This window comes from Apostichopus japonicus, chromosome 2, assembly GCF_037975245.1.
Source record: "Apostichopus japonicus isolate 1M-3 chromosome 2, ASM3797524v1, whole genome shotgun sequence".
Taxonomy (NCBI): domain Eukaryota; kingdom Metazoa; phylum Echinodermata; class Holothuroidea; order Aspidochirotida; family Stichopodidae; genus Apostichopus; species Apostichopus japonicus.
The window spans coordinates 11,664,454-11,690,412 of NC_092562.1; the positions used below are offsets into that span (position 1 = coordinate 11,664,454).

Genomic DNA, 25,959 nt, shown 5'->3' on the forward strand with positions numbered 1-25,959 from the left:
CTCTAAACATGATCTTCATCAATTTTCAGCGTAGCTCTAAAGAAATTTCTGTATACATACAGTACTTCCAGTAGCTTATAAATTTATATGTTAGTAGATCTTCTGTATTGCTTTTTGTTGAAGATTGAGTATTTACAATTGTTCCGCCTATAGGCTAAGTGGTCAAATCTCCTGTGAATCAAGTCCTAGATGATACTTCATACATCTACAGTATATACGTAGTATTTAGGACTTTATTTATTAATGTAACTGGTAACCTGGTAACACTGACACATCTACTGTAGTATCTTCACCTGATAGCAACTATGGCAATCTTTATTGTAGATAATAATCAACTACGTCAACAGACAAAGTTCGATGGAATATTTATTTTTCTATTGTTGCAGGGTCCGAGTTTCAGCCTTGCCCTTTAAACTTGACAATTTAGCGTGATAAAGTAGCAGTGCAGTGTTGATATCATTTTTCAATGTGTACTTACACTGTAATACATACATATATGTGTGCAGTATGTGCTTGATTAAATTAAAAGATATGATTACTGGAATATATAGTAATGATCTGACTTATATACAGTATACTGTATAGAGTTAAGTTGTTAAAAAAATCACTGAAGTTTCCTCAGTTTCAATACCATCATCATCACATTTCTGATTGCCAAGGAACTAGCAGGATAGTTAAGGTAACTTTGTGGTACTAAGCGAAAAAGCATTTATACACCCGGGTGAAGAGTGGCAATGGAGATAAAGTGCCTTTCTCTAGGACAAAACGTAATTATCTGGCCAGGACTTGAACCTGCAAACATTAATTCACAAGTCAACTGACTTTACCACTTGACCACAACACACTGAACTTATTAACAATGATGAACTCTACTTATCATAATTTCTGTTTTTTTTTTCCCTCCTCAAAAAGGCATGTTTGTTGGGCTTATTAATTGCACATTGTCAGAGAGGCTAGAGCTTAGAGGGGAGTTGTTGTAGTAGTGAAATACCTGGAGTACTGTACCTACCTGGTGTTGTATACACAATCTATGACTCATATAATGGAAAAGACCATACAGTCTGTAGACCCAACACATTGAAATAACTTCCTTCATGCTGGTTTACAGTATATACATGAGCATTATGTTTAATGCTGAATGACTTGGCAGATTTACAGATTTACATCGCGGTACGCATTCTTCTGACAATGAACTACTGTACCGTATGGTGTGAGTATTAAAACCGCAAGGGGTGCAGCATACATCGTACTGAGTTGCTGCTTATATTTTGTTATTATTTACCGTACGGAGGAAACAGATTCAGAGGAACAGAATCTTTTTATGTGACTGTGGTACTGTACAGTACTAAGCTGTACAGTAATTGTATATACTCGACATCGTCATACATTTTTCCCTTAAATATATTGCACCGTGTTTCAGAGATTACAAAACGGTGAATTGTTCGACACCATCAATCCCCCCTTTACAGTACTGTATATCGGGGTGATTGACAGATGTTGTAATCCATTTCCTCTTGTGGAAGTTGTGGTATTATTCTTCCGTGCCTTATAAAATGCTAGTTTTCCCAGCTTTTGTTCTAAATAGGAATTTGTCATATATGTGCAAAAAAATAAAAAGGGAGTTAATAAACACGTAAAACCCCACAGCAATTTTTCTGTGATCTTTTACAGGAAATTTTATTAACCAACATACACTTCCAGGGATTGTTAAGCCATTTTGAAAGGCTTTGAAATGTCCATTTTTAGAGTGCTATGTACAGTATGTATGCTATGCATCACCTTTGGATTTGTAGATATTTATGTATCATAGGAAGTAAACTAACGAAATGTATTAAAGTTTGTCAGTTGCTGCACTTTTTACCAAATCCTCTGGTAACTTTCAATGACTAGTAGCTAATATACTTATCAAAGTCTGTGTCATGGTATATTATGTCATCCTTCAACAACTTTCGAGTGGAGGAAAACTGCTGTGTAATACCTGCGTAGGAAATCGTACTAATTGGTTTAAACCACAGATTACTGTTGGCCTTGTCATCTAGCTTCCGACTACTTCTTTTAAGAGAGATATCCCGATCATCCTGGGACGACAATTGATGAAAAGCTCTGCTCGAAAATCGAATGAAGAGAAATATGGAGGGTTGGCTATAAATATGAGGGGGAAATAAAAGAAAAGAGCTTGAAGGATTATTATTTCTTGACTGATATTGGTCTGACTGTCTCGTAATGAGCGACTTTTGAGCTACAGTAGTTGGGACATCTAAAGATGTGCTCTGTGAATATTTTATTATTTATTTGTATTTAATTAGGACTTTCCATAAGGCAAAGTCGAGAACTATGTACCTTGAGAGAAGTGTATGTATGTCATCTTTTCTTTCTACCAGTTGTAAGCTTGTAGTAATTAATAATTATAATTTGCATCAATATGTTCTCAGATGTGCTCAGAACAGTACACGAAAAATCATGCTCTGCTCAGAATCACCATTGTACAGGTACTGCACTTTGTGTGATATTCCGGGGCAACATACTGTACTCCCAATGCTAATTAATCCATTCACCGAAGCAGTAATTTACGTATTTACTGTATGCAAATTGTGTTCCAGTTTCTGACCTTTTTTTTCTTTTTGGATTTCTTTTTCTGTCTCTTTACAGATTTGATGTCCATGCTGTTAAAAGCCTCCACAGTGTCTACTTGAAACAGAAGAAGCATAGAGGAGGGAGTAAATTCAAGAAACCCCAGTCTATTTTTTTAGTGATATCTATTCAGAATGTACCAGAGCACAGAGCTTTAAGAGGATGACAGAAACAACAACACAAAAAACCCCTCCGACATAATGGAAGGGTTTTGTTGCATCGGATACGCTTTGAGTAGAACAGTATCTAGAATTGTTAAAATGGCCATGCCTTGCGTAGCCGCCGAGGTAGATGAGAACTCTCAGTTTGAATACCGTGACTTTGGAGCGAGCATAAGCTACAGGAGCCTCAAGCACCCCGGCAGTGCTTTCCAGGTCCTCAGTGAATTGCGAGACAAACACGAACTCTGCGATGTCACCCTGGTAGTAGATATGGTGAAGTTTAGGGCTCACAGGGCAGTCCTAGCCTCATGTAGTCCTTACTTTAGAGCAATGTTAACCAAAGGATTTAAAGAGTGTAAGAAAGAGAGGATTGATTTAAAAGATGTTCACCCTTGCACGTTTTCAGCCATCATTGACTTTATGTATACCTCAGAAATTAGGATCAGCGAATGTAACGTAATGGAACTGCTGCCGACGGCGATAATGTATCAAGTTAACGACATCATCGAAGCTTGTTGTGATTTTTTGGAGAGACAGCTGGACCCCCATAATTGTCTAGGTTATTCAATTTATGCAAAGGAACAAGGGCTCGATCGCCTCCACAAGAAGGCCTGCGATTTCATTTTCCGAAACTTTTGTGAAGTTTCCCATTCCGAAGAATTCCTTAAGCTTCCTTTACCCCAGTTATTAACAGTACTACAGCAAGATAAACTGAACGTTTGGAGCGAGTGCGAGGTGTACGACGCTTGTAAACGCTGGGTCAAACACGACGAGAAAGCGAGGAATCAGTGCTTTGGAAAACTGTTAGGGGATGGTGCAATACGGGCAGAACATTTGACCCCATGCTTTCTCAAGCGGCAGCTTGACAAGTGTGAAATACTGAGGAATGACATCCGTTGCAAGGACTATTTATCGAAGATATTTCAGCAGCTGAGGTTACACAGGTTATCGAGAATCCCTCCACGACATCCATTGACTGCCAGAGTTATATACACTGCTGGCGGATACTTAAGGCAGTCCCTTAAAACATTTGAGTGCTACGATCCCATATCGAACACGTGGGACACCCTAGCTTGCCTTCCAGAGGCTAGGAGCGGACTCGGAGCCGCCACTATCAACGGCATCTTCTATTGCGTCGGTGGGAGGAATAATACCGCAGAGGCAAACACCGATTCCAACCAGTTAGATTGTTACAACCCTCTGAGGAATATGTGGAGGACATTGAATCCTATGATAGAGTGCAGGAACAGAGTGGGGGTAGCGGTTCTCGACGATATGCTCTATGCAGTCGGAGGATCTCAGGGGTGTGTTCTTCATAACTCAGCTGAAAGGTAAGACACCTGCCCTTTAAAATATGCATATATATCGCAATGCTCACACATAACTGATGATTTAAAGGGAACCATTCCTCCCAACCCCTTCCACAACATTTTGTCTAGTCTTTTGATACTGCATGGAATCAATTAAGTGTTCAGATTTTGTGTAGCCGGTTTTATGGTTTGTCCATATAAGACCAACCATGGTTCCTGTGTTCACAAACTGCTGTACATCTTTGGATCAGACACCAAGATTCTTTTATCCCAGAGCGATAAAGGTTTTTACTGATATCTTACTTACTTATAAATTGCTGTACGTGCGAGTACATGAATTTCCTTTTTAAAATAAAGTTTTACTTACTAAATTTGTATTGCAATTTGCAAGACAGGAAAACATTATTCCCTGGATTTGGAGAATGTTACTGTGGACTTGCAATGTCATGTATGTCAAATAACTTTGAAGATTGTGTATTGATGACATAAATAGAGTAGTTGTTGAAATCATAATTGACTGCACATGAGCTGCTGCAGAAACCAAATCCAAGCTAATATGGGGCACACTGAAAAACAAATGTTTACATCTCTTTAGACTCACATTTACATTGCATATTTCTGAGTACCCTGAGCGGTATCTCAACAAAGTCATCAAAGTACCAGTTGGCTAGAACCCTCTTTATATAAACAGTTCTCCAAGTCTTTGTATTGCGATGTGAAAAGCTATCCTTTATTATAGCTTTGTTGCATCTTCATGGTAGGCTGCTGAGCAATGAGTCTGCACAAAACATGTTCTTTTGTTTAAAAGGTTCTGTGTGGAATGCCTATAGTGTTGGCTAGCCACTCGGGCTATTCTATTTCACTTGCTGTTAGGCAAACATGACTCAGCAGATTACTTTTGTATGTATACAAAATCCCCCACGGATCTTTAATAAAGGCTTCTGCGCAATCAACTACGGTAGCTCTTAATTACCATGATGGATATGCAGTACTGTAGTTATATCAATAAAAGATACCTTAGATGTTACAAGTAAATGAAAACTTAATTTTTTTGCATTAGAGTTTAGAAATATGTACAGACAATTGATGATACTGTAGTCTGAAATGAAGAAACAGGTCTTGTCTGTAGCCTAGGGTATTTAATTTTGGGATTTGACATGTACAGTGTACAGTAAAGTGTATCTAATTTATGTACTTTGTTGGTCATTTCAGGTATACATTTGACAAGGCAGGTGCAGTACTTTTATGGGGGTGGGGATGGGGCCGGTGGAGGGATGGCTTTGTGTACTTTCTGTGATAGCACTTAAAAAGAAATAATGGCAAAAGTTCTTCAAAAGATGTACTTTTCCATTCCAAAATCTTCTAGTTGATTTATCCTTGAAACCTGATACATTTGGAATGTTTGCTTTACAGTAGTTTTAACCTGTCAAGGTTATCTATATTTAGAATTTCATCAAAATGCAAGTCATTGTAAGAATTAGCCTGGGAAGTAAACTTGCACGATATAAAGCAACTGCTGTGTAAATGGTGTTCTGATTGTAGGATATGTAGGTTGCATAAAATATTATTAGTATTGTCCCCCAAATATTCTAGAAAGTAAAATAAAGGTCAGTCATATTTAAACTTCCATAATTTCACTGTCCCCCCCCCCCCTCTCAGAGCATTTATTGATTTTCTTTCAAAATGTGTACCATCTTTGATGTTTGTGAATTATTTGAAGACCCATAACCTCCGTGAAAGTAAAGTTCAAGACTATGAGCAAATTGTTTAAAGCTGCACTAACGTTTGGCGACGATGGACATGGTTACCATCTAAGTGTTAACTTTGTAATGAAATGCAACGTAAAAACTGTGTTTTCAATTTCAACTTTCCATGCTTTAAAAGGTCTTCTGTGAATACTGGGGACAACGGACATTGTTACCATCTAAGTGTTAACTTTGTAATGAAATGCAACGTAACAACTGTGTTTTCGATTTCAACTTTCCATGCTTTAAAAGGTCTTCTGTGAATACTGGGGACAACGGACATTGTAACCATCTAAGTGTTAACTTTGTAATGAAATGCAACGTAACAAAGTTCTGTGTTTTCGATTTCAACTTTCCATGCTTTAAAAGGTCTTCTGTGAATACTGGGGACAACGGACATTGTTACCATCTAAGTGTTAACTTTGTAATAAAATGCAACGTAACAACTGTGTTTTCGATTTCAACTTTCCATGCTTTAAAAGGTCTTCTGTGCATACTGTACATAATGTTACTACTGTACAGTATGTTCCAGGTCTTAACTATAATGATTTCATCAGGTTTGACAGATGTTTTTACTCTACAGTACCTTATCATTCATTTGAACTCTCATGGTTCTCTTTCCCTTCTAGGTACAATGTTGAAGAAGACAAATGGACCAAGGTGGCAAATATGCACAGTAAGAGGATAGGTGTCGGGTGCACAGTTGTCAACAGACTACTGTATGCAGTAGGAGGCTTTGATGGACAGCACAGGCTAAGTTCAGTCGAATGTTATCATCCAGAAAATGATGAATGGCTGGAAGTCAAACCCATGAAGAGGCAGAGGAGTGGTGCTGGTAAGTCATGGAGGTATCCATGGAAACACACATTCGAACAATCTCTGTCATAGGATGAAACAAGATGGTGGCCATGTTTAACATTAATATTCACTGGGATGTGATGGCGTCATATGAATTAATAAGTCCCACCAAGCTCTGTTTGGATAACATCTTGTTGGGATAGTGATGGGTACATTTTCATCTTTTCATCTCATTTCACGGTGCACAAGGAACCGTGAAATAAGCAAACGCTTCAAAGCAGTACTATAACAGAAGAAAGAAAGTGAAAGATGGCCTATTGCATTGGATTTGAACAAAGATGTTTTGTCAAATGGAAACTTGTACCCAAGTTGAGAGAACACTTGATTATAATGAAGTGTGTCGATATATAGTTAATTCAAATTTTTGTTAGAAACTTTTATTACTTTGAAAAGGTTTGTGTTAAACCCGTATGAAGTGGGCTTGAATAGTAGTTTATTGTCTTTTTGTTTTGTCTTTCCCCTTTTTAAAGGTGTCGCTAGTATAGGCAACTTTATCTACGCTATAGGAGGTTATGATGGCCAGAATCAGTTGAATAGTGTGGAACGTTACGATATTGAGAACGATATTTGGGAGGACTTACCACCCATGAACTCTCGCAGAAGTGCCCTGAGTGTTGATGTCATCGGAGAGAAACTCTTTGCTCTCGGTAGGTTTACACATGCAGCATGACATTTGTGCTTTGTATTGTGAAATATGATCAATCGTTTAAATAAACAATGTTGTAACAAACAATACTTATCACTACGTCGAAGTGAATACATGTATTGCTTTAACTTCAACAGAGTCTTACCAAGATAGAAGAACATGTCTTTACAAACTCCTCCCAATCCGTTTGGAAACCCATCAAATCATTCAAACAAATCCCACACCGCACGCATCCCAAGCAACACGCATAAACAATCTTAACAACCTCACACTCCCACAGTTGTGGCGCCCAAGTTTCAAGCACAAGTTGTTATAAATGTAAAAGACGTGAAACAACTAAAGCAAATTAGTATGGATCTGACAGGCTATGAGTAGGAAATTCATAACAGTGTGAGAAAGCTTCTAGCAGCCTCCAATACAATGGAAATAAAATAACATCTAGGCCGATAGTAATACCAAGTCATTCTGTTAATATTTATGCACACATGTATATTTGTTTCAAAATGATGACGTTTTTAAACACATCAGCAAAAGATATTCTTAATCTGGCTGGTCTATGTCCATTGATTCTCTTATTTTTGCATAATTATTCACATTTTAATTAATGTGGAAAAGAAAAGACAACCGTTTGTCATATATTGCACAATTTTCAAACAGCTGACTGATATCGAACAGAAGACCTCAGTTCCGCCAATGGAATCAACTAACTCTGATAGGATATTGTCTCATTATTTAAGTATTTTTAGTTGTAGTTATATGGTAAAAAAGTCCCAATGAGTGGCAGTGATACCTTTTTGGTATTTTCTAGTTTGAGTTCCTTAATCATTTTTAAGGAATATTCGCTTCTGATTTCTTATCAAGTACTAGTTAAATACATTAAGTAACAAGCTTTGTTAAATATTGTGTTTCCCTCATAGGTGGGTATGATGGAGAGGACTTCCTCCCTTCGGTAGAATGCTTTGACCCAAAGGACGGAAAGTGGAGGATCATTACCAGCATGAGCTCCGGACGAAGCGGCGCTGGTGTAGCAGTCGGGATGGAGCCATGTAAGACCAGTATGTGTGGGGGATTTCCCACAGACATTAATTGGATAGAGTGATGATATCAACAACTATGTCCCAAAAGGAAAGAGCCGTATTAAATGCAATCATGAGCTCCGGACGAAGCGGCGCGGGTGTAGCAGTCGGGATGGAGCAATGTAAGACCAGTATGTGTGGGGGATTTCCCACAGACATCAATTGGATAGAGTGATGATATTCACAACTACGTCCCAAAGTAAAGAGCCGTATTAAAATGCAATCACATTTAACTTGTCCATTTCATGATACATGCTGTTCGTTAACTAATTTGTCTTTCCACTTAGAAAGATTGTGCTAAGATTGAATTTAAAAACAACCCTTGTTATTATTATATAACTGCATCTTTTATCTTAGATAGATCAGTAGTCACCGAACAATTTCTAATTCCATCAGTCTCAAATTCATGAATAATGCTCATTTCAATTGCTTGTTGTTTTTGTTTCTTTTTTTATACTCATGGTTTTATACAAAACCTTGTATGATTTTCTAGTTCCTTGATGACATGAGAAAAAAAAACAAAAAAAAAACAACCCAACTTTCTTTTAGGTAATGATGATCCCAGTATTGCTACTAACCCTTGTCTTTCTCATGTTTATTCAGTGATGTTAATTATGCAAGCACTAGAAGTCACTGAGACAGCTGGCATGCTTGAAAAACCTGAAGTTGTGAAAAACCTGAAGTTGTTTGTCTTCATTGATAATGATAAAAGATAGCCCTTTAATGATAAGTATTTTCTGTTGTGCTGAAATACATAGCACTATTATACATGTTAGACGACTGGTCACAGCTCAGACAGCTGTAACATCAACTTTAGAGGATATGATTGCTTTCCAGAAACTGTTTCTTCCAAAAAAAAAATTTTTTTTTTTAATGAGAACCTGTACAAGGTATCTTTGCTCCTAGCTCCTGTTTTGAACTACCGAATGGATTAGACGTGTGGTTAAATATGATTGTATTCTACTCATTTTCCATGACAAATTGGTCCTGTTTGGATTCCGTCAACCAATTTTGAATGTATGCATGACTGTGTCAAGTAACCACCTTTAGTCTAGAATAATGTATCGTTTGTCGCTGCTCTTATAGGCCTCCTCCTAGTCTGTGTTGTGTACAGTGTCATGAAACTTGACATTTTTACCTACATTTGTTTTGATTGTTTTCTCTACCTCAATTTTTGTTTTGTTTTGTTACTGATTGTTACAATTTGCTTATATCTGCTCTGGCTGATTAGTTTTATATTCGGATACATACCTTGACTGATGATTTTTAAACGGTTTAACGACTAGATTTAATTAGAAGTGTGATTATAAATATTTTCTGGTGGTTGAAGTTGAATATTTTTCCCCCCTGAAGTTTAAGGCAAAATCCTCATTCTCATAGCATTTTGTATCGCTAAGATAATGATTCTTACAATTTTGTAAATGCATCTGGCAAAAAACCAGAATGGATGATGTCATCAGGACAATTCAGCTGAAAATGTTTTTGTTTTCTGTATAATTTGTCAACCATTTATCTGAAGAGAAAAAGACAATTTCTACTCTTGAACATGCTTAAGCATGAAAAGAGCGCTACAGGTATGTAAATTTGGTAAAATAATAATAAAAATAATACAAAAAAGATACATCATTTTGATGAAATTCTAAGCACAGAAACTTTGACAGCTTAGCAAACATTTTCAAGTGTATCAGGTTTTAATGACACAACCATTAAGAAGATCATAATACTGTAGCCTAAAGAAAAACTTTTGAAGCGCATTTGACCAGATGACATCATAGACATGTGACCCTACTTCCTGGAGTATAGTTGAAGGTTAAGCCTGTCCAAATAGGTTACGTTCAAACAACCATAACTTGAGTCAGGGGAACGGTATTTTGATGGGGTTTTCAACTAGCAGTGTGGAATATATCTCTCTTCAACATGAGTTTTCACATCGTTTCTCACCAGAAAATCCTTTTAATATTCTTCTTAACGACTTCCCACAGATGTAATTCCTAAGATCTTGTAAACCCTCAATGCAATGAGCACTAGGGTGGTCAAACTTTTGATTCTTCATTTACATATTATCAGTAATTCACAATACTCTGAGGGTTTATATTTGCCGTTATTGCAAGACTTTTGTGTCATGATATCATCAGCGTTTGGCTAGAACATTATGTAGAACTATGGATAAGGCTTTTGTCCTTCTCATTCCCAAACTATAGGTAGTATGCTCCTTTCAAATGAACACTTTTAATGCATGCATTGTGCAAGTTGTATATTTCTTGTGCTTTGATTTACATTTCTCTGGTTTTACTGACAGCTGGATTTGTTAACTCGTATAAAAAAAAAAAAACACAAAAAAAAAAAAAACCACCTGAAGTATATTTTGACTGTTTCTTCTTTAACTTAACAACAAAAACAAAATGTAACAATGTATCAAGCAACTGATTGCTTTGATGAAAAACTCTTTCCTTATCTGTAAAAATTTCGCATCTTTGTGTATGAATATTTAAACAGAAACATTGTAAATTATAATTTATTTTTGCATTAGACAAACTATAACGAGAAAGAGAGAGTGAGGTATGATGGCCCATCTAGTTGTAAATTGTGCGCTTCCATTGAAAAAATGATGTTTTTATTATTGAACAGACGGTCCGAACCAAGTAGAGTAGTACACTGTTTGTAATATTTTACGCAGTTATATTTGTGGTCACATTGTAGCTTGCATATGTTGATAATGTTCAGTTGCTACTTTATTCCTTACAAAAGTTTCACAAGATATGTTCATTAGCTTGCAATTTGGTTATTTTTGTTTTTTGTGAAGGATGTAACACAATTTTTTTTTTTTTTTGGTGTGAAGAGTTCCTGTACTTGATAGATAATTGGTAACACTTGGAACCCATAAATTTGGCAGATAAAAATTATTGTTGTTAAGAACATTTGTATTTCACTATATTGATGTGTGCAGGTATATGTGTGTGTGTAAAGTGTTAAAGTGATTCTCTTTCACCCCCCCCCCCCCCATGCACTGTACACGGTTTTTGCACACCTTATTAAATGTTTTGATGCACACACACACACACGCATATATATACATATATATATATATATATATATATATATATATATATATATATACATATATATACATATATATATATACATATATATACATATATATATATATATATATATATATATATATATATATATATATATATATATATATATATATATATATTCGGTTTTATTGATCCAGAGGTAAAGTAACTTTTCTTATAAAGAATCATATTTTGTTTTAAATTCCTCTTGCCTAGCTGTATGACAGATAGTATAACTTTCTTTTTTTTTTTGCATTTCTTCTATTTATTTTATCCAAGATATTTTAATAACATTCCTTCTTTGAGGGCTCTTATATAATAAAGCGTGTTACAAGTAACATAATGGAAGCTGGAGATATGGAGGAAATTATTCAAAGACAATAATATGAACCTCATTGTCAGTGTGCACCACCTCATTTGTAATGAGGGTCTTCTATGAAACTGCTAATGTAAGTAGGCGGTAGTGCAAGTCATATTTTGCCCAAGACAGAAGGAGTTTACGTTCTCATTTAACATTTCACCCCTTTTTTTTTTCTTTTTTGCCCGGCAGGAAAAATTATCCCACCAATTTATCGATTAAAATAATTGATATATTTTTTTCCTGATTCCACGAGACTTGCATAAAAGTTACATCTTCAGTATAGTTAGCATCCTACCCAATAGGTCAAAGGTTATCTCTCCAGTATGCTATTGAAAACTGGTGTGTGAGCTAGCCATCCTTACATTGCAAGTAACCACCAGTTGGTTTCTACTTTTATCTTTTCTTTTGTAAGAGTAAGAACTCTTTCATGAACACATATATATGAAATGCCATTATCAGCTATAGACTTTATTTCTCATGATGGGAAACACTTGTTGTTCCAGCTATGAAATGACAACGCAAGCCATAGAATGTTATTTCATATGTGAAACACTGTAGGGTCTGTGGAAATAAATGTTCCTCATTGTAACACTGAATGGTTATACCTATAGGCTGTTATTGTCACCATGGAGATGAGTAGTATTTGAAAAAGGAAGGTGTTATTATTGCAAAAATGATAAACCCTTTCAAGTTTTTTTATAAGTAGAAATAAATGAAGAAAAATGGTGGGCTCTCTAAGACGATCATATAACTGTGAGATTGTTTAGTTCATTATTTCTCATTGTAAATTTGCTTACTGTATAGAGACATCCATATGCCTACTGGATTGTCTGATGTCAGTTTAAGTGACTGTCTCTTTCCTGTCTCATTAGGAGAAACACAAACCCAACCATCAGGTTTTGTGACAGAGATCTTTGTGAAGAACAATTCATCCAAACAGCCAAGAGAAAATCTCGCTGCATTTGGGAGGTTTCCTACTTGAAAAGTTACAGCTGGGAGCAGTCATATTGTAACTCTGTGATGTCATAGTGCCACTCGGATCTGAAACCCTTTTACTCTCTCTTTGTATTTCTTAACAATCCCGTCATCAGGTTAATAGTTTAGATTCAACAGTTTGCAAACCCCATCTCCTTTTGCAGGAAAAGGACATTTGTACTGAAGGAAAGAAAAACGTAAATGCATGAAGCTCATGGGGCTCGAATATGTCATATTTAGACTTGATCAAGTCTTTGTACTTGTATGTATGAACATCAAATCTGTGATCTCTCACCAGTGGAAGAAGATTTTCTGTAGCAAATGTTGGGACGTTGTTCATGACAGTTATCTCTGTCACGTAGATCAATTGATGGTTCGTTGTGTATCGCCTTTAATAGGTGATTTTGCTCGTGGTTTATACGAACGACACAGTGCAAATCTTTCTATTTGTATTTTGGTTCAGAATTGTCTCATGTACATTATCCCCAAAGACAGTATCGATCAGGGTATTTAACGTAACATAAGTATAATCTCAATGGCAAGCAGTCACTGGAGCATTTATACCATTAACGAAGTGTATTTTTGTTTTTATCGGCCATTTTGAAAAGATACTAATGTGGAATGATTAATTTTTGAAAGTTTAACTGTTGGCAATTTAACCTGTTGTTTTTTGAAATGATCTATCTATCCATAATGATACATTTGTTAAATTAAATAAGAGAATGTGTAAAAATTGGCTTCATTTCTTAACATTATGAAAAGAGAACAATTTGATCTGTTAAATGAAAATCCGACAATGTCTTCTTGATTTCTGTGTCCAAGATGCGAGCGAGTCTGTTTGTTATGAAACCGATACCGGCAGCTAGTCGATGCTGATATAGACACTTGACGGGAATAACTGACTTAGAAATGCAAAGGCTTATAACAAATCGAATCAGCTGACTTCATAGAAGGAAGAAAGAAATTTCCACAATATTTTGTGAATAATATCTCTTCTTAATTAAGGTTTGTTTTAAGTATGATTTGATGGTCACAGTTGATGGTCTCACTCATATAGTCACTGTTCCCCTTCCATCACCCTCTGCCCTGTAATAATTTTTTGCTTTTGCCATCATAGTTTAAAAATCCATAGCATGCACATGGTTTATATGGATGGAGAAAAACTTTGCTTTCTTCAAACAATCAATATTACAACCAAAAAATTCTCCTCTTTGAGACCTTTGTTGCAGATCTTCTTAGATTGTCGCAATCCTCTCCTGGTGAAATATTAATAATCTCTATTTTTAATTGTTGTATAATGACAGCACATCATTCCAACTTGAACAGAAAAGCAAATTTTTGTTGTTGCTATCCCATCACGAAGCCATCACAAAGCACCATAACCAAAGCAAATTTTTAAAAATTCCAGCTTAACTTGTTGTATTGTCCGGGTGACAGAATTGTAAGATTGGTAATGAAATGCTCCACAATTGTAAGGATACCTAATTGAATATAGGTTTCATGACAACTTTTTTGTTGCTGCGACTTTGACCAGTTTTAATCTTGTTTTATATTATAAAAAAGTACAAAAATTGGTTTACGATGTGATGGGCTGGGGAGGTGCTGTGGGGGGGGGGGGATGGTGGACCTTGCACAGAATAAACGATGAGGCACTCCAGTGATGAATGTACAACCACATTAGTCCTTGACATAGTTACAAGTCACAACATTCCTTCAAATTTGCTAAAAGTCATTGCAGCCAACAGCTATCCATGACCTCTAATGGGATTAATGGAATCCCATTGCATTTTGTGGAAGTAAAAAGTCATTTCAGATCAACACAAGTCTAAAATCCTAATAAATTGATAACTGTAGTTTGAATTAATTAATCTGGCATCTACCTGCCGGATGCACTACAAGAGTGCTAGAGTTTACTGTGAAGGTCAAAGGTACCTTGGGGTCAATGGAAGTGAACTTGAAGTCTGAAATGTTTTGAACACGACCTCTTTAAAGGAAAGCATGGACGAACATTATATGTTGTCAGTTTGAGGAGAAGGATCAGAAGACTGTTGGGAGCATCACAATCTCAGTCTTTTAAACAATGTGACCCAATGTTGCTAGCTATGCTAAATAGGCTGCAATGTTTGATAATCACAACATGTTTCCATACTGTACAACATGTTCAAACAGTGGACTTACATAAAAAATCAAAAGCTTGAATGTGGGGGAGAGGTAGAGGTGGAACGACAATCATGAGCGGGGGCGGCGATTTGTTTGGGGGGGGGACATGACATATTAGATACTATATCCCGCACCTAAAATATTGGGGGGGACATGTCCCTCCCCATGATTGCCGCCCATGATAATGGGGACGGTCAGATCATTTCACTTATGCCAATGCCTGATCAGGGAAGACTGAGTAATCTTCACCTACATCAGATTGCAATTCTTGCTCATATGTATTCCACTTAAGTGGAATTCAATTTCACTTAAGTGGAATTCAATTTCACTTAAGTAGAAATGGACATTTCTATTTCACTTAAGTGGAAATGCATTCCACTTAAGTGGAATTGTATTTCACTTAAGTGGAATACATTTTTACTAAAGTGGAATTGTATTCCACTTAAGCTAAATAGCCCATCTATTTCACTTAAGTGGAATACAATTCCACTTAAGTGGAATGCATTTCCACTTAAGTGAAATACAATTCCACTTAAGTGGAATGCATTTCCACTTAAGTGGAATTGTATTCCACTTAAGTAGAATACAATTTCACTTAAGTGGAATAACATCTTTTGGGCGTCAATTTCACTTAAGTGGAATTCTATTCTGCTTAAGTAAAATACAATTCCACTTAAGTGGAAATGTTGATATGTGGCTTACATATAAATACAATTTAGGGTAATGTTCATCGTAACGCATTCAATTGCTCATCACATATGATGATTTAGTCGATCCTCGTTGCACGTGTACATCATGGCTACGGCTAATCATTCACATCTAACATTGCTGGAATGCGATCAAATAATTGTTGTTGTTAGAGACACAATTCGAAGTGTTGTTTCCTCACTTGCACAGGGGAACAATCAGTATGATACACAACAGAGGCGACTTACATCTTGTTTAAGTAACATAGGCAGAATTCGTAACTTTTTAGATAGTGAAACTTTTGACGAAAGAAAAGATTCCATCCAAAACCCAAAATCCACAAAAAGTAAAACGTTTTCTTGCCCTTGTCAATGCGTTTTCGGCTGTAGCTCCAACCACTTATAATGTATTTGCCATGGCTTTATTTTGGTAATGGTATTCGTCAGGTACCAGGTCAGGTACGTATACGTACACACCTTGCACGGATGTTAAGTGCTAGCTGGATCCCGATGGACAGCCGATATTCATTGTGCACATATCGACACCACGTACGTACGTACACGTATCGCGGCAAGTTGTTTATAATGGCGCGCAAAGGCATGGGCAAAGTTTGGCGGTAAATGTACTAGCCAATCACATTCCACTTAAGTGGAATAGACTAGCCAATCACATTCCACTTAAGTGAAATAGACTATCCAATCACATTTCACTTAAGTGGAATGCATTTCCACTTAAGTGGAATTGTATTCCACTTAAGTGAAATAGACAGGACATTCCACTTAAGTGGAATTGTATTCCACTTAAGTAGAATACAATTCCACTTAAGTGAAATGCATTTCCACTTAAGTGGAATACAATTCCACTTAAGTGGAATGCAATTCCACTTAAGTGAAATAGAATTTAGCTTAAGTAAAATGCAGTGACAAGTTGATGAATTCAGCTTAAGTAAAATACAATTAAGCTTAAGTGGAATGGTATTCCACTTAAGTGAAATAGAATTCCACTTAAGCTAAATAGTATTCTGCTTAAGTGAAATTGAATTCCACTGTATTCGACTTAAGTCGAATTGCGAGGTAAATGTTAAAACGGCTTGCCATACGGTCGCACCTGTAAAAGCATAACCGCCCACCGCCCAACAATTTCTTAGCATATCGATATAATAACATTATGGCAAAGAAGATGTTAGGATTCTGGTCACAATTTTCACTACACTGCCCACTTATCATCAGAAAGGAATGTGACGAACTCTTGAGATATACTGTTTAAAGGTAAGCAATTTCCGGTGAATTAATTGGTTGACACAACAGAGGAGCCCTAGTTCTTGGTCAAAACAATCATAAGTTTTACAAAGCATTATTGGAAGCTGGAAATAGAATTGGCGTGGATTGACTAGTCTGTAACCTGTTGACTGTACTATCATTACCAATGTTATGTCAATTTGTCATAAGCTAGGCTCGCATAGGATATGAAACAACTAACGCTAATCTATGCACTAACTTAGTATATGTTACCTTACGCCCATACTAGACTATTAGTAATACTACTGTCACTTGTATTGTATTAGTAAATTACAATTTCACTATTAACAGCAGGCCTAGGCCTATGATGTAGTAAAATAGAAATAGTATTAATGAATAACTGTGTTTTGCTGTAGGCTAGGCCCTTATTCATTTTACCATCTGGGTGTGCCTAATAAAAATGTGTATGTATTCAGGCTAACTACTGTTACAGTTTTCACATGCATATTGTATTGTAAAAAAGACCCAAGAAAATACCCTAAAAGAAACTTGGATACATTTTGCCAAATATACTTGTAAGCATATGAGCACTTGAAGGTACAGGGTTATGTGGTGGTCCTGGGGGAGTTGGTAAATAGAGATCTTGATTTCTTTTGGGTCCTCCTAAGAAGAGAACAAATTAAAAGTGAAATGGTGCCTTGTGAGGCATATTTATGCAACAAATAAGTTTTACAATTAAGTCTACATGGAAGATATGGAACTAATAACTACTTTCTGCATGTGTTTATTACTGACTGTTGTGACACATTTATGTATTCTCTGAATGATAATGCTGATTTAATTGCAGTATTTTATCTATTTTTTTTCGTATCCAGATAGTTGGATATAATTAAATTCTGGAATCAAGATGGCTGTTGTTGCAGGTATGTTTCATTATTACCTATTTTTATTTTTAGTCTTGCCTTTTCTTCATTCATGAAAATGTGGATTCCTGTTCTTGATACTACGTGTCTAATTAATATGTTCACCATGGAGAAGCGAACTGCATGAAGGATACTACTTTTTTCAAACTTGTAATTAAATTATTTTGTTCCACTTTACAACAAATATTTGTGAGGGTATTTAGTGCTTGGGATGATACTATCTTTTAACTTTATTTACTTGCTCAATGGCAAGAAGAACTCTTCCCAAGGCAAGAAGAACTCTGCATCATCAGACTCTGAATCATCAGACTGTTGATCATTTTGAGCAGTTAATATTTTACCAAGAATTAATGGCTTGTTCTTCCAGACACACAGCAAGCGGTAGCCATCTTGAATGGTATCCAGGGCCGCTTAGAGGACTCTGGAGATGTAGCCCTCAGCCAACAGGTTGCTGTCATGATCAAACTTCTTGACAGTCCATCTTTCAAACAACTACTGAATCTACAGCAAGCTATCAGACAACTCAAGGACCATATTAGTGCGACTCCTCCTGGGAAACAGTCAACAGACTTTGATTTTTCACCAGATGGGGAATTAGTTCTGCCTCATGAGGTTAGTATATATATATTTAAGTCAGTAGAGGGAAGCGGATTGGTGTGTGCTTTGGATTTGATGATATTTCTACCTTGACAAGAAAAAACCTTTCAAATCAGAAATGATTTCATATGGGAAGACTTATATTTAAAGTCTTATGAAACATCTACTGTTTGAGAAGCTGGCTTATTTGGTTACGTGTGATAGGTTTACTGTAATGCTGAAAAACTTTTGAGTACATCAGAAACTCTTTAGGTAAGCAGGTTCTGATTAGATTCACAATGAGCTCTTTCTATTTTGCCTAGGAAGTAATGTGGTTGTTTTTTTGAAGAGAAAAAAAATCATCATAAATGATGGTAAAATTGGTTTGAGTGAAGAATGTCTTTATTATTTTCCTTCAACTATCAGGAACCAAAGGAAGAATCAGAACCAGAGAGCCCTGGGGAGAGCCATCCTTTTGCCTTTGAAAATGTCACGTTCCAACCAGATGAAGAAACGATTACTCCGACAGTGGCACATGAAGCCGCCAGTGCTCCGACATTACCGGCCCGTTCCTCTCCGATGTGGATCGCTATCACTGACCCGAGACTGACAGAGTTGGCTTTCAACCGGGAACTTGTAGCTGTAGATCTCATTAAGCCTGAGAGTGGTGGCCTGGGCTTCACTGTTGTTGGGTTGAACAGTAAAACTCACGGTGATCTCGGCATATTCATTCAAAAGATTCAACCAGAAAGTGTAGCTGCAAGGTCAGTCATCCTATGTATTCCTCCCATAGAATAGATTTTGCCCTTGGCATCCTATGTATACCCCACTGAACGGGTTCTGCCCTGGGAACCCTATGTATCCTCCACTGAAAGGATTATGCCCTCGGCATCCTATGTATGCTCCACTGAATGGATTCTGTCCTCGGTACCCTATAGATGTATGAACCACTGAATGGATTCTGCCCTCGGCATCCTATGTATGCCCCACTGAATGGATTCTGCCCTCGCCATCCTATGTATGCTCCACTGAATGGATTCTGTCCTTGGCATCCCATGTATACCCCACTGAAACTTGTTGCCATGACAATGACATTTACATTGTTTAGTATGGTTAGTAAAAAGTCATATACGGTTGTATCCATTTTGTCTGTCACGATAATTTCTGTATAGTGGGGCTATGACTTTTTTCCCCCTTTCAAGCAGTCACACTGAAATCTCTTTTCCCTATTTTCCAGGGATGGGAGACTGCGTGAAAGTGATCAGATATTAGTCATCAATGATCAGATACTTGATGCTGGTGTCTCTCACAAGGATGCTATAGGAATGCTACACAAGATACAAGGTCAAGTTTATCTGATCATAGCTAGGGGAGACTTTGACCTGCCTCCACCATCTGAGCTACAACCCATGGAACAAACGCAGCAGGAGGTCGAAGAAACAGATCAAGCGGAAGTGGAGTCCGAAGTAAGCATATGATACACTTTAAGAGTTTCTGTTTAATTGGTCCTGGTAATGTCAACCACTATATATCAAATAACAACCATGGACACCTGATAGCCTTATTTCAATGATAAGTAGGTACATCAAAATCATTGCAAAATTCAGTAAAATCTCTGCGAAATTGAGGTGAGAAAAGGAAATCAGAGTCTTATGTCAGGAGACCAATAATTAGAACGTCCACACTATGTAATTGTTATTTACTTTTGCATAACGAGAGTGAACATAAGCCATTCGCCTGTAGTGCAGCTTCTTGTGCTATTCAAACTAGGTCAATAACTCAAATATCAAAGTCTTTACTTTGTCTCCCTTAAGCTGTATGAAATTGTAAAAAACAGGGGACAATTTGCTCTTTATTGGTATTAAGCATCATCTGAAGAACTTGAATGCCAGGTTTGAATTGTGGAATATTTTGTTATGTGAAGGATGGAATAAAAGTTAATTGATGGAACAGTGAAGTGACATACTCATCGTTTTGATGGAAATTTATTTAATTGTTTATGTGAATTGGATTTTTCTCTCCAATGATTTCTTTCCGCCTATTTTTCTCTTTTCCAAGGGTATTGATGAAGTAGACACCACTCCAGAGATTCGAACTATCGAACTTACCAATGATGGTAACGGCCTCGGTTTTGGCATCGTGGGAGTACACAACACTGGTATTGTTGTCAAGACCATTGTTAAGGATGGTGTTGCTGCTAGAGTAAGTGAATATTTAGTCTGCATGATTCTTGTAGTAATACAGTTAGTATTATAAACATGTTATGTAGAATAGGTTTCATGAGCTCAGATTTAGTTAAAACGGAGAAGACCTAAGAGGGATTCAAATTCTGTGAATGAAGTCTTACTGGGCTCGGTGATCATATACTTCAATTTTAGCGAGGTAGCAGAATTGTTTTCATCCTTTCGTATTTCAAATTAGCTGTCAAATTCCTGAATTACAGGGTAGAGAACAGATCCTGATTGCATGGTTTCATTGTCCAAAAAGTTGTTGTGAATGTTTATAAGCTTAATAGGGTTATATTAGTGTATCTCTGGCATCAATAGAATGGACAACATATTATACATATTTATGATATATATCTTATCTATGTATTCATTAACAAAGCCAATAAGTTTGATTTGAATTTGCAAGTATGCAAAGTATACTGACGGCTAACCCAGCATTGTAAGCCGAAATGAACAACAGATTTATGAACAGGAGAGTAACCTTCTATGATGACATCACAGACGACTCCCTAGTATTCACTTGTCAGAGTCCTGAAGGCCAAAAAGTAAAAAAGTCTCATCAAACAATTTTTGATAGAGATAGAAGCAATGTATTAAGACGTAGTGTCTGGACTATGTGGAATGTACTGGTCTTCCATGTAATTTCTTTCAAGACTTTCTTTTCTCTTCAAGAAATTTGGCAAAACTATTGCTGTGAGTCAGTAGAAGGCTTCTGTGGCCCAAAGGTGTGAACTTTTCTTTTAGCATAGACAAGATGACTTGCATGCAGGAGACAGTTCAGATATCTTCATTTGGTTTTCTGTTTTTTTATTTTTATTAGGATGGACGACTGGAGAGCGGAGACATTATTCTTCAGATAGGTGATACCAGTTTGAAAGGAATGAACAGCACCGAGGTGGCCAGTGTCCTGCGCCAGTCTGGTAGCCACGTCAAACTCACCGTGGTCAAGAAAGGCATCAGCGTACCCCCACAGCAGCTGAGGATGCCCCTCTCAGAGGAACCGAAAGTGGAGAAGGTAGAAGAGACACAGGAAGAGGCAGCACCGCCGCTTCCTGTTACATCACCCCCACCAGATGTGGCTGTCGATGTAAGATATTTACTCTGTCAAATATAAGACAGATTTTGTGGTGCCCATACGTTAATTTCTTTGTGTGTGTGTGTGTGTGCGTTTCTTTTGTATTCTGACTGAGGACTTGAACAAAAGAATTCCTCTTGTGTTCCTCAGATGTGATTTCTGAAGAATCACCACGTCCTCGCAAGAATTCTATTATTAAGGGGTATTATGAAGGGTAGGGTCAGAGATTTGAACAATGGAAAATACAATGGGGTGCGCAGTCTGAGTGTAAAACACAGTGGCATATGTGGGTGCGTGTACTTGTGTGTGAGTTTTGTGCATGTGTGTGTGTGTTGATCTGGACTTTTCTTTTGGATGATTGCCAGTTTTAATAACCTTTTCATGTTCTCTTACTAGGTAGCACCATAGATGTTTAACTAATAAAATATTCAGATGTGGGTTTAATTTCCTTCTTGATGTCTCCAAAATGTAGACATTGTTGATATGTTGTTTGGCAAGTGACAGTTTGTGGTCGTGGACTGTCTGTTTGTAAAGTCACAGCACTAATGGTGCTTGTGCAAATATGATGTCATTTTGGAAATCAGCAGATCTAGTCTAAGTTCATAGGCAAGGAGCCTATGTCTTTGTATGAATTAGTTTAATGTCCATATTTTCATTTCAAATTTTTCTTGAGTTGAGATCTTGTTAGTTATGTTTTTGCCTATTTACATATAATCATAATGGTACCTTATTATTGTCTTATTATTTTATTATTTACCTCTTCTGTTTTACTTTTAGACTCCAAAGATTGATCTGGATGTCTTTGAAGTGGAACTGCAGAAAACCAGTCAAGGGTTAGGTCTCTCAATAGCTGGATTTGAAGAAAACCGGCCTGATGGTAAATATAACTTAAGTGAAGCAGTTAACTGCTTAATTTAAGAAGTAAATTCCTTTATCTCATTGACCTACTTGTATATATATATATATATATATATTTATATATTTATATATTAATGGTAGAGTTCTTTATTCAATTTCTAACGATTCTATCAGTCCCGATAATGTGTATATGTGAAACCCTTGACTTGCAAACACTAAAGCACAAAATTATAGCCCTTTATGAACTTCATAATATACTATATGAATATCCCCATTAGTGAGTAAAAGGATCTTTCAACTTAGTGTGGGCTCAGTAGTGGAGGTTAAAGTCTTGAAAAGGATGTTTAAAGAGACGTAAACTTAATGAAGAAGTCTGAGATATTTCATCAGTGTCGACTTTTGAAAGTATCAAGACGTAAGGTATGCCCTCTGGTTTCCTGCTTAAAGCTGATTTTTGGATACAGCCCATTGATAACAGTATAACAAGTACATATACATCACACTCAACACACACACTCACTGGGATGAAAAGGGAAGTGTTCTGTAGAGCTGATAGTCATGAGTTTCCAAGGTTTGGCTCAATATAATATTAATAGTTGAAGAGAACTTTATTAATTGACATGATGGAACTGTGGATACCTTCACTGTACAGTACTGTCGCCATTTTAATTGCATCACTCAAATGGTAACATGTGGAAACCGTACTAAGATGCTCTGTTCTCTACATTTGGTATGTCATGACTGCAGAAGCATGTATCTGAGGTGCAGAATCAAACAGTAGTTTCAGCATAGGCCTCAAGAGTTAGCCTCGCCCCTCCCCCCGGCTCCATCCCCACCCACGTCAGAAGTAACAGCACCTTACTTATGAATATAATTGATCAGATTGTTGGTACCTTGTTCGTCACAGTCAGTATGTTTGCTTGTGTTAATAGTTTCCCAAATATCAAAAATATTAAGGTTCCTGGAAATATTTAACCTCTTTTTGTTTCAATTTTTGTCTAATCAATTGTTTGCTTTTCCAAATATAATGATGCTATCCAAACCAGAACAGCCTTCTTCAAACGAGGAACTAGGAAATTTTGCATAATTGCTTTCAATTGATCAAACCATAAAGGTTGTCATTTCTGGATTTGTACAATTTTTAGTTATGGAAAAAAAACCTTCATTATTATTTTAAAATGATATGTGATTAGTGAGCTGTTACAGATCTGGGCTGTTAATAGATACAGATTTATGAAAACCAACCCAAAAAATGCTACTTTGAAGGATCACTTGATTTACCTGTCTGTATGCCACATCTCGCATCACGTTGATGATTCTCGTTTGTCTTTTCTCTTTCCAGGTGTAGAAGCTGGCATCTTCGTCAAGGGAATAGCCGACGGCAGTGCCGCTGCTCTGAGCCAGAAGATACGAGTCGGGGATCAGATCATTGAGGTAACGAAAACTTTGGAAAATGGGGCCTTAGATTAAAAACTAGAGCTTAGTGCATATCACTTGAAATCCACCAGGGATGTGACCTTAAATACTGGTGACACTTTGGGAGGGTGTAGACTGCACAAGACAATGAGCTTTATAAATAGTTTTATTCACTTAATGGTGCACACAAGCTGGGATGGTGGCTCTCCACATTTGTTTATATGATTCATTATGGGATTTATTTGCAGGAAGATTGCCATTTTGTTTCTGCTATTTCCTCAGTCAACTTTGAATAGTATATATACTATAATCAGCATGATATGTACATGCGTATTAAACCAACTGATTTCTGTGTAAAGATTAATTGAGACATACCATGTAGGTATTTTTTTTTTTTTTTATTTAAATACAATAGGAATGTTAATTGTTTGCTGTATAGTATTTCAAAGCTCTTTTACCTGTCTGAAGGTTTGATGTTTGAAAAGAAAGAAGGACAAAAGTAATTAAAAAATCTGGATGGATACATATTGTGTATAGTAGAAAACTGCTTGGTAATGGTTGGAAGGCAATGCCATGAAATGTAAATATGAGTGACATTGCTAAAGGTAACAAAAATAATGATGTTTGTATTACAACAGCTGGTTTTGAATTACTCACTTCCTGTATGCATTATTAAAAATGGACATAATAAGTGTCCTGAATATTGTGACCATATTAGGAGATAATTCAAGTCATGATTTTAAATTAGAGAATACACCTGGTGCAGTAGATGAGTTCTTTCCTTTCATTAGGTTTTTTGTAGTATCTTTGCAGTGAGTTTGTACTCATACACGTATAGCATACACTAGCATAGTTGTGTGTGCTCCATACAGGCTTACTAATTTCCTGTATGCATTATGAGAAATGGACATAATAAGTGTCCTGAATGTTGTGACCATATTAGGATATAATTCAAGTCATTATTTTAAATTAGAGAATACTCCTGGTGTAATGGATGAGCTCATTCCTGTCACTAGGTTTTTTTACAAGTTTCTAGTATCTTGCAGTGAGTCTGTACTCATTCACATATTTCTAGAATAGTTATGTGTGCTCCATACAGGCGTACTAATTTCCTGTATGCATTATTAGAAATGGACATAATGAGTGCCCTGAATGTTGTGACCATATTAGGAGATAATTCAAGTCATGATTTTAAATTTTAAATTTCTCCTTCACTAACCTGTGTAATACCATCTAGTACAGTCTGTGACTATATGTCTGTTTCTCTGTAACTACTCTGTGTGAAACCATGTAATCAAGGTAATGATGAACTGCAACAATGCTTTGGAAGGGGCACAGAGAGTGAATAATAAAATGCCCAAGAACTAGAACCAGTTCAAAATCTTGCACAGGTGTGTCCTTGATTTCTGAAATGTCCCGAGTACAAATATGAGTACAAAGTTACGAGGGCGAGTATAGAGCACAGACAACTAGGCTAAAAATATGTATATATGAGTAAAGACTCACTGCAAGATACTAGAAATAATGTAAAAAAAATGCTAATGAAAGGAAAGAACTGATCTATTATTCTCAGAGACTGTACTAGATGGTATAACACAGATCAGTGAAGGAGAAACAGACACATAGTCATAGACTGTAATAGATGGTAGTAGTAAATACACAGATCAGTGAAGGAGAAACAGACACATAGTCACAGACTGTACTAGATGGTAGTAGTAAGTACACAGATAAGTAAAGGAGAAACAGACACATAGTCACAGACTGTAATAGATGGTAGTAGTAAGTACACAGATAAGTAAAGGAGAAACAGACACATAGTCACAGACTGTACTAGATGGTAGTAGTAAACACACAGATTAGTGAAGGATAAACAGACACATAGTCACAGACTGTACTAGATGGTAGTAGTAAACACACAGATTAGTGAAGGAGAAACAGACACATAGTCATAGACT

The 25,959-nt window shown here is 36.6% G+C and overlaps 2 protein-coding genes across 3 annotated transcripts in view; both read left to right on the forward strand.

Moving 5' to 3' along the window:
• The window catches only part of LOC139978045 (kelch-like ECH-associated protein 1B), a 30,051-nt gene extending 16,419 nt beyond the window's left edge, over positions 1-13,632 (forward strand). For both annotated transcript variants that reach the window (XM_071987994.1, XM_071988003.1), the window contains exons 3-6: positions 2,650-4,123; positions 6,477-6,682; positions 7,176-7,352; positions 8,269-13,632. In XM_071987994.1, coding sequence (XP_071844095.1) covers positions 2,832-4,123; positions 6,477-6,682; positions 7,176-7,352; positions 8,269-8,450 — 1,857 coding nt within the window. In that variant the 5' untranslated portion in view covers positions 2,650-2,831 and the 3' untranslated portion in view covers positions 8,451-13,632. The remainder of the gene's footprint in view (positions 1-2,649; positions 4,124-6,476; positions 6,683-7,175; positions 7,353-8,268) is intronic.
• Positions 13,633-16,853: 3,221 nt separating this feature from the next.
• LOC139978060 (multiple PDZ domain protein-like) overlaps positions 16,854-25,959 on the forward strand; it is a 53,536-nt gene continuing 44,430 nt past the window's right edge. Inside the window, exons 1-9 of the mRNA XM_071988014.1 lie at positions 16,854-16,958; positions 17,804-17,851; positions 18,219-18,463; positions 18,854-19,191; positions 19,665-19,893; positions 20,486-20,629; positions 21,476-21,742; positions 22,508-22,607; positions 23,931-24,022. Coding sequence (XP_071844115.1) covers positions 17,836-17,851; positions 18,219-18,463; positions 18,854-19,191; positions 19,665-19,893; positions 20,486-20,629; positions 21,476-21,742; positions 22,508-22,607; positions 23,931-24,022 — 1,431 coding nt within the window. The 5' untranslated portion in view covers positions 16,854-16,958; positions 17,804-17,835. The remainder of the gene's footprint in view (positions 16,959-17,803; positions 17,852-18,218; positions 18,464-18,853; positions 19,192-19,664; positions 19,894-20,485; positions 20,630-21,475; positions 21,743-22,507; positions 22,608-23,930; positions 24,023-25,959) is intronic.